The sequence below is a fragment of the Cucurbita pepo genome, chromosome 5 (assembly GCF_057944985.1).
Source record: "Cucurbita pepo subsp. pepo isolate OVF chromosome 5, ASM5794498v1, whole genome shotgun sequence".
In the NCBI taxonomy this organism is placed as follows: Eukaryota; Viridiplantae; Streptophyta; class Magnoliopsida; order Cucurbitales; family Cucurbitaceae; genus Cucurbita; species Cucurbita pepo.
Window position 1 is genome coordinate 16,017,371 of NC_141802.1, and position 8,708 is coordinate 16,026,078.

Below are 8,708 nucleotides of genomic sequence, written 5' to 3' on the forward strand. Positions count from 1 at the left end.
CATAGTCAAGCTAGTTAACTGTAGCCGAACGTCCGGAGGTTAGTAAACTCTCGAATATCATGTAAGGCATGACCATCATCATCATAGTGTACGCGTCCATACTCATTATCATAAATAGAGAAGTAACCCGATATAAATTAACATACAATATGCATGAAGTTCCTATATTTTTTCTCTTAAATTATTCTTATAACAGAACCTTATACATCATTCACAAATTACTCTACCTAACATGAATGCATAAGCTTTCAGACATTCACCATCAATAACATCGTTTAGAGTTGGGTTAGAAAAGTCTCCATTATAATGCAACAAGACATCTAGTACATGTACATCATCATAATATAAGATATCATCATATTGTGTCATATCGTCATCATACATCTTATATCATCATGCATCGTATATCATAATATCATCATAATGCATCATCATATTGTATCAATTCACATCATCATATCATCATAACGTCATCATAATAAATCATCATTTCATATAAATTCACATCATCATATCATATAATTTCATATCATTGTCATATTATATAAGGCTACATGGCACGTGCAAGGTTCAACAATCAAGTCTTCCGACCGAGCCAATAGTAAGACTACTTATTTGGTTGGCCTTAGCCGACGTTCTCCCTAAACTCAAGTACTTGATTCCATCCCTTGAAGTTGTTTCAAGTATCGTTGAGGTGTTTCGCCCTATTAGAATATTCACTCAATAATCTTAGTAACGCCGAACACCTAATTTAATTTAATTCAAACTAAGGAAATAGCTTATATTGGCCTTAATTGCCTTAAATAACAAACAACTATATAACAAATAATGCCAATTGAGACGTGGAACGATAATGGAATCACTAGAGTGATTGAATGAAAAGTATTAAATTTGAACCAAAATAGACATTTAATAAAGCTGGTAAAGAGCTATCTACTCATAAATAAATGAAACCAAACATGAATCAAAGAGATCATTCTTTTATAATCATTCACAAGTTTAAAAAATATTCATTATCGCTTCGTTCGACTCTTTTTTTTTTTTTTTTCGAATCTTTTCTACATTTCTTCCCGACAAAGACAGCCATATATGATACATCAAAAAACCTATATGACAATCAAAACAAAATTTAAAAGAACAAGAAAGACGTTGAATGTAATAAATGAAGAAGAAAAAAAGATAGCATATGATCGAGTTGGGTCGATTGAGATTTGATATTGTATCGAGGTATTAAACTCAAAGCATACCCATGTGGGATGGGGACAATTTGTTGTTTAGGTTGGGTTGCTTTAGGAAGATGTTCATTTCCATTTGTGGCTCAAATTTGCCAAACAAATTTTTATAGAGCCACTAAATATAGAGACTTGACATATATTGAAGTGACAGCTCCCAAGCTCATCTTGTTTGATAGGACAATTATTTTGGGGCACAAAGGGACACCCTCTTATGCCCTTAGACGACCTAGTGGAGGGCCTTACAAACCTAGGGGAATGGCCTTATTCCTTTATTATTATTCCAACCAACTGAGTACATGTTTGTGGTTATCTTTAAGCCAATTTGAACAAATCTTAATTAGTTAATGTGATGTCCCACGTTGGTTGGAGAGGAGAACAAAACACCATTTATAAGAGTGTGGAAACCTTCTCTTAGCATACGTGTTTTAAAGCCTTGAGGGGAAGCCCGAAAGGGAAAGTCCAAAAAAGACAATATCTGCTAGCAGTGGATTTGGGCTTACAGTTGGTATCGACACTTGACGATGTGTTAGCCTTTTCGATCTTCCCCGAAGGGGGAAGACACAAGGCGGTGTGCGAGTAAGGATGCTGGCCCCCAAATCAAAATTTTTACTCGGGAATCAAAATTTTAAAAAAATAGAAATAATATTTTGAAAAGGAAGTCATCCAAACAACCCAACTTTGCATCATCCCTCATGTTGGAGGCTGGCATGCATTTGGTTGAAGTTGAAGAACATGTAAACCAAAATTTAGGTGATCAGTGGTTGGACAAATAATAATTTATTTGATGGGCCATCAAACGGCTTTAGGGTTACTATTATTATTATTATCATTATTATTATTATTATTATTAAAAGGAAGTTTTAAGGTTATTAATGATATTTTTGGAAGTTTAAAAAAGTATTTTTGAAACAATTTTAAAGGTTTTAAAATATTTTTGAAATAAAATAGTCACAATTTTCCTCCAAAATTAATTAGAATAATATTTTTTATTTTATTTTTGATTTAAAGATATTATTCAATTTTTGAAAATTTTGGTATAAAACAAAATATGAAGTTGATGGGTGCTTTTAATTTAGCCTCATTATTTCTATTAAAATTAAAAATAAATATTTTTGGTATAAAAGAAAATTTAATTGCATTAACTTACCTCGATTGCAAGCTTTCTAATTAAATAAAAGAAATAAATAACGTAAAATTTTTACCGTTCTACCCAACTCAATTCTTACTGTTCAAGTCTTGTGGACTAGATTTTCAAATACGAGATCGTCTTAATAGACTTAACAAATCGAAATTTCATACTTTCACAGTAGTACAATATCGTCGACTTTTAATCCAATCAAATGATTGTATTCGATTCCTTTGAAAAGAAATATTCGCCAATTTTTTTTTTTCTCGCTTGGAAGAGAGGACGAGACGACATTCACACCCGAACATTAGAAGAAAAAAAACGGATTGTTGTTTGGTGGTGGTGTTAGAAAACATTAGGAGGTAAAAGATTTTGAGTTCATAAGATTGTTTTGGAGATAAGAGCAAATAAGAGCAAAGGGTTTATAGGTTTTATGGAAAAATTAAGATGTTAACATTTGTGGTTGGGAATTTTTTTTGGCACTTCCCATGTTGTATTTTCCTGTGTTTGTCTCCACCCAACATCCTCATCTCTTAACCAAGCCCACACCACATGCTCTTATTAACCCCATCCCCATTCTTCCCAATCTCCCCTCCATTTTCCCCTTTATTACCACATATGCCATCTCTTTCCTCCCATTCTCCATGCCCATTTCTGCCATTTCACATGGGCTCTTGCTCATGAACTTCATGATTTGGTAAGCTGACAAGTAAATTGAAGCTGCTTTGAGCTGAAAAATTCAGTGGTTTTTGTTTCTGAATCTGAGTTAGTACAAAGAAACAAGAACAAGAACCAAAAAGATTGTCCTCCTGAATCATGATGATGATGAGGAACACATCATGAAGTTTAAGGTTGTTGTTGAATCTCTCCCATGGCTGATTCTGAAGCAGAGAAAGCTGGAGTTTGTTCTTCTAAGAATGAGCGTCTTTCCACAGCCATGAAAAGAACAAGTGAATGGTATGTTTTTTTCTTCTTCTTCTTCTTTAATGGAAATTCTTACAGTTCCTGTTATTATAGGATTGTTTTTGTTTGTGTTAAGGATTTTTTCCCAAGAGATTCCAAGTGATGTCACAGTTCATGTTGGAGAAGCCTCTTTCTCCTTGCATAAGGTAAAAAAAACAGTAAATTTTGATGTTTTTAAGGTATGGGAAGTGAATTGTGTTGTTGTTTGCAGTTCCCACTAGTTTCAAAATGTGGGCTCATAAGAAAAGTAGTATCAGAGTCGAGTGATGGTGATCTCACAAGTATTGAGCTTCCTGATTGTCCTGGTGGGGCGGAGGCGTTCGAGCTAGCTGCCATGTTCTGCTATGGTATAAACTTCGAGATCGGCACCGAGAATATCGCGATGCTCCGGTGCGTGGCGGAGTATCTCGAGATGACGGAGGAGTATGCCATTGGAAACTTGGTAGGGAGAAGTGAGGCATACATCAATGAAGTTGCACTGAAAAGCCTTGCAGGGGCTGTGTCTGTTTTGCATATGTCTCAAACACTGCTTCCAACAGCTGAGAAGGTGAAATTGGTGAGCCGTTGCATTGATGCCATTGCCTTTGTGGCCTGCAAAGACACCCAATTTAGTATGGTTGATTGGTGGGCTGATGACTTAACTGTTCTAAGAATTGATATCTTCCAAAGAGTTCTTGTTGCAATGATGTCTAGAGGCTTCAAACATTACTCTCTAGCTCCACTTCTAATGCTGTATGCACAGAAATCACTCCGTGGCTTGGAGGTGTTTGCAAAGGGAAGGAAGAAATTTGAGGCACAACATGAGCATGAAAAGAGAGTTGTATTGGAAACAATAGTGAGTCTTCTACCAAGGGAGAAGAATGCACTCTCAGTTAGCTTTCTTTCGATGCTCCTCCGTGCAGCGTTATATCTCGACACCACCGTTGCTTGCCGGTTAGATTTGGAGAAGAGAATGGCTGCACAATTAGGACAGGCTGCTTTGGATGACCTTTTGATTCCCTCTTATGCCTTCACTGGTGATACATTGTTCGACGTCGACACCGCACAACGAATCATGGTGAATTATCTCGATCTCGAACTCGAACTCGATGCAAATGAGGAACAACGTGTTCCCTCTTCTTCATCATCAGGCGAGCTTCAAAGGGTGGGAAGATTAATGGAGAATTATGTTGCTGAAATCGCCTCGGACCGCAACTTATCGGTGTCGAAATTCATTAATATTGCTGAGCTTATCCCTGAACAATCAAGAGTTACAGAAGATGGAATGTATAGGGCCATAGATATCTACTTGAAGGTGAAACAACTATCATCTCTATAACTTAATTTCAAACTCAAAGTAGCTTTATCATAACAGGGGTATTAATTTAATAGGCTCATCCTGCATTGAGTGATATGGAAAGGAAGAAAGTGTGCAGTTTAATGGAGTGCCAGAAGCTATCAAGAGAGGCATGCGCCCATGCCGCACAGAACGATCGCCTTCCTGTTCAAACAGTGGTGCAGGTGCTATATTATGAGCAGCAGCGCCTCCGAGATGTCATGAATGGTGGTGTGGCCGAAGTGAAGCTGCCTGCAGCACCTGCTAAATTGAACATATACTCCAATGAAACAGCAGCAGCCACAGTTTCAGATGAGCTCTCCCTTTTGAGAAGAGAAAATGCTGATCTGAAGCTGGAGCTAGTGAAAATGAAAATGAAAATGAGGGAGTTTGAGAAGGCATCACTAAGCAGCAGTCCACAAACAAACACAAACACAAACACTCAGCTGCAGGGAGACAAGCCTCCACTGCCCAAGAAATCATTCATGAACTCTGTGTCAAAGAAGCTCGGTCGCCTCTACCCGTTCGTGCGCACCGACGGTATCGCATCGAACACGAAAGGCCGAGTAAGGCCAGCCAAGGATCGGCGCCATTCCGTATCATGAATCATTTCAAAACCTCTATACAGCAGCATTGTGAAGAGTCTGGTTTCTTTGTTTTTTTTTTTACTTTACTTGTTTCTTTGTTTGGCTTCCAAGGATTTGTAAGCTTTGTAATCTCTGTTATGTTGTAAATAATATTGAATTGTGACGAAGAACAGTGAGTATTAGTGGGGTCTGAATCTGAATAATTCAATCTCTTTTCTTTTGGATTAAAAAGCAAAGTGAACAGCCAACTCAACGCCCAACAGGGACAGAGCTGCAGAAACACCACGCTTTGGTCGGTTCTTCTGACTCAATTCTTCATGGAGCCTAAAACAATATGTTTCAGAATCAACTCTATTTCTCTTCCTTAATTTAAGCAATCACTTAGTTCTTTTTGTGAGATCTCACGTACCTGAACAAAACACTGTTTATAAGGGTGTGGAAAGTGATACGTAACAGGCCAAACCAGACAATATTTGCTATCAGTGGACTTGGGCTGTTACAAATGGTATCAAAGGCACACACCAGATGATGTGCCAAGAGGTTGAGCCCCGAATGGAGTGAACACAAGGCAGTGTGACCACAAGGACGCTGGGCCCTGAAGAAGAGTGGATTGGGGAAGTCCCACATAGAATGGAGAAGGGAACGAGTGTTAGCGAGGATGCTAGACCACGAAAGTTGTGGATTGTGAGATCCTATCCCTAGCAAATGCGTTTTAAAATCACGAGGCTGATGGAATCTTCTGTTGTTGCAGTGGCAGACACCTACTGAAATAACACCCCCTTCTTCTGGTAGCTTAATTTGGCCAATTTAAAAAGAAACAAACGCCTCTTTTTGCTGCTAACAAATTGAACAAAAAACTTTGAGCTTTAAATAAGCAGCTGAACTGAACTGCTAGTGAATCACAGATGAAGTATTTAAGGATTCATTTCAAGATAGTTATTCATGTTCATTTTCGAGAACTCCGGTTGAACGACTCGTAAAAGTTAACGACCCAACGGAGCTATCATTCTAACAAATGATTATCAAACAAGACCTAAAAGGCGCGCGATGATGATAATTATACTAACTTAGTTATAAACTTGTACAAAGAGAAGATTAGACGCCCAATCAGCCAAGAAAACTAAAAAATAAGCTAAAAAAAAGTAAAAACAATCCAGAACATAAAAGAATCAAAGTGTTTATGAAGTGAGATTAAGGGTTAGAGGTTGACAAAGCCATGGATTTGGATGGTGCTGTGAAAGCCTCATCTCATCTTCAAGAAACCCCACAAACCCCATTTCAGAGCCACCAAGAAGCTCACCATGTCTGTAAAAGGTTCGACTTTTTTGAGCAGAGCCAGTGGTTGAAGACGAAGAAGAAGAAGAGAAGCAGCTCTTTCTTCTTCTTCTCCTTCCTCCACCAACTTGATTGCTGTAATTTGAAGGTCCCAATGTCAATTCAACCTCACTTTCTTCAATAAAATCACTCTCTTTTTCATAATCTTCATCTTCATCTTCATTTTTCACTTCCCATCTCTCTGTTTTTCCTCTGTTTTCTGTTATGTTCTTCATCAAAAGCTTCTGAATTCTGTACAATCTGTGGAGTTCATACACCTGAAAACAAGATTTTTAGTGTAAAAAAACACAAACCCAGATGAGAAAATGGCATAAAGAAACGTACTTGATGACGAAAACAAGATTTTTAGTGTAAAAAAACACAAACCCAGATGAGAAAATGGCATAAAGAAACGTACTTGATGACGAAAACAAGATTTTGAGTGTAAAAAAACACAAACCCAGATGAGAAAATGGGATAAAGAAACGTACTTGATGACGAAATGTCTGTTCGTGCTTTAACATGGCGTTCTTCATGTTCTCCTTGCTCTGAGATTCCTGTTCCGCCAGCTTCGCCATTGATGTGCCAATTTTGGAGCTTTGTTGTGGGTGTTAGAAATGGATGATGGAAGAAGGAGAGGTTCGGATTTTTGCCTAACAATGGAAGAAATATAAAAGAGAAACAGTGAGTGTTTATAAAACAGAAGGATGGCTGTTATGATATCATTAGCGACAGTGCCTGTTTTTTTTTTTTTTTCTTTTTTTTTTTGGTCCACAATATTACAATTTCTCGTACGAAAATATCTTCATCATAAATACTTCATAATTGTGTTGGCCAAATAATAATAATAATAAAAATAAAGATATATCATTTTATTTTGTTACTTTTATTTAAAAAAATAATTTTGTTTTAAAATAAATAAAACATCGACTCCCATTTAAAAAAAAGTTGATGGTTCAATTTTTTACCAATTGGATCTAAAAGAAATTAATGAATTAAATCAAGTAGAAAGAAAAATTACCCTGACAAATGGGTTGAAAGTTAGTCTTGGAGCATACACGAGTTGGGTTGGATTTTCAGATTGTTCTAGTTAAAAAAAATAAAAAATCATTGGTGCATGTTAAATTAATAACTAAAATTTGATAAAGTGCAAATATCAAACATTTTCGAGTTGATATTACAAATATTAATTTTTTTTTAAAGCAAAATATGATTTTGGGTTGTAACCCTATTTTCGAGTTGATTAGGCTAACTCAATCAAAAAAATATTAATAGTACCTTTTTAAAAAAAGATTTTAATCAATTTACTGGGTCATATGAACACTCTTGAATCAGTTAAGTGTTCGTATTTCAGTTTCAACACGTAACCAGGTAACGTAACAAACAAGAAATTTTCGAGAAAAATCACGAAGAAAATTAGAGATAGAGAGAGAGGAAAAAAACCTGAAAGAGAGAGAGAAGAGCCAGAAATGAGCTGCAAGAGAGAGTGACAAACAACAGCTTCCTCAAATCTTACCAGCTGCTCCATTCTCATATTATATATATATATAAGCTAGGAGATTTAAAATTAATTAATTAAATGAAAAAAAAAAACAGTTTAATTAATTAATTAATTAATTAATTGAGTAGATTAGGATTTGGGAAATGTGAGAGGGATGTTTGGTCTGAAAATAATAATAAAAATAAAAATAAAAAATTAATTAATTAATTAAGTGTATGTAAAACTAAGACACAGATTAATTACCCTGTACCTTAAATTAAGGTTGGTCACATGGGGTGTTGTAATTGTTTATTACATCTTAATTGTTGTCATGTCCCTTCTTATACATTCTTTTTCTCATTTTTTCTCCTATTTTAATTAATTATATATCTATATCATTTTTAATTTTAATCACGAACCCATTCAATTGGATTGGAAAAATCTTTCGAAGGATGTTGGATTGGTTACCTAACTTCACAATCCAACCCAATCCAATCTTCTGTTTCCACCGTGGTTAAGTTGTCGGATTTATTTTAATTACTTAAAAAGAATTGATTTAAAGAAGGGTTTCAGTATTTTTTAAAGTTTGTTTTTTCTAAAAAGTATTATTGACACTTAATATTATTAAAGTTTAGACGTATTTTTTTTTAATCTAAAGTATATAATTTAAGGGTATTTTTATTAATTC

At 35.6% G+C, this 8,708-nt stretch overlaps 2 protein-coding genes across 2 annotated transcripts; one reads left to right on the plus strand and one right to left on the minus strand.

The window, feature by feature from the left end:
- Positions 1–2,866: 2,866 nt before the first annotated feature.
- LOC111795102 (Phototropic-responsive NPH3 family protein) lies at positions 2,867–5,396 on the plus strand. The gene is made up of 4 exons (XM_087124369.1): positions 2,867–3,318; positions 3,401–3,470; positions 3,536–4,618; positions 4,696–5,396. The coding sequence occupies exons 1-4, from the start codon at positions 3,233–3,235 to the stop codon at positions 5,242–5,244; spliced, it is 1,788 nt and encodes a 595-aa protein (XP_086980495.1). The 5' UTR covers positions 2,867–3,232; the 3' UTR covers positions 5,245–5,396.
- Positions 5,349–8,060, minus strand: LOC111795940 (uncharacterized). The gene is made up of 3 exons (XM_087124370.1): positions 7,984–8,060; positions 7,032–7,193; positions 5,349–6,818 (listed from the first exon to the last, which is right to left on the minus strand). The coding sequence occupies exons 2-3, from the start codon at positions 7,116–7,118 to the stop codon at positions 6,405–6,407; spliced, it is 501 nt and encodes a 166-aa protein (XP_086980496.1). The 5' UTR covers positions 7,119–7,193; positions 7,984–8,060; the 3' UTR covers positions 5,349–6,404.
- Positions 8,061–8,708: the final 648 nt, after the last annotated feature.

Bases quoted from the DNA above. Each gene is read 5' to 3' on its own strand.
- LOC111795102 (XM_087124369.1), top strand. From the start codon at position 3,233: ATGGCTGATTCTGAAGCAGAGAAAGCTGGAGTTTGTTCTTCTAAGAAT. The intron at 3,319-3,400 runs GTATGTTTTTTT...GTTTGTGTTAAG, and splicing joins ATGAAAAGAACAAGTGAATG to GATTTTTTCCCAAGAGATTC. The intron at 4,619-4,695 runs GTGAAACAACTA...TTAATTTAATAG, and splicing joins CCATAGATATCTACTTGAAG to GCTCATCCTGCATTGAGTGA.
- LOC111795940 (XM_087124370.1), bottom strand. From the start codon at position 7,118: ATGGCGAAGCTGGCGGAACAGGAATCTCAGAGCAAGGAGAACATGAAG. The intron at 6,819-7,031 runs GTACGTTTCTTT...TCTTGTTTTCAG, and splicing joins AACAGACATTTCGTCATCAA to GTGTATGAACTCCACAGATT.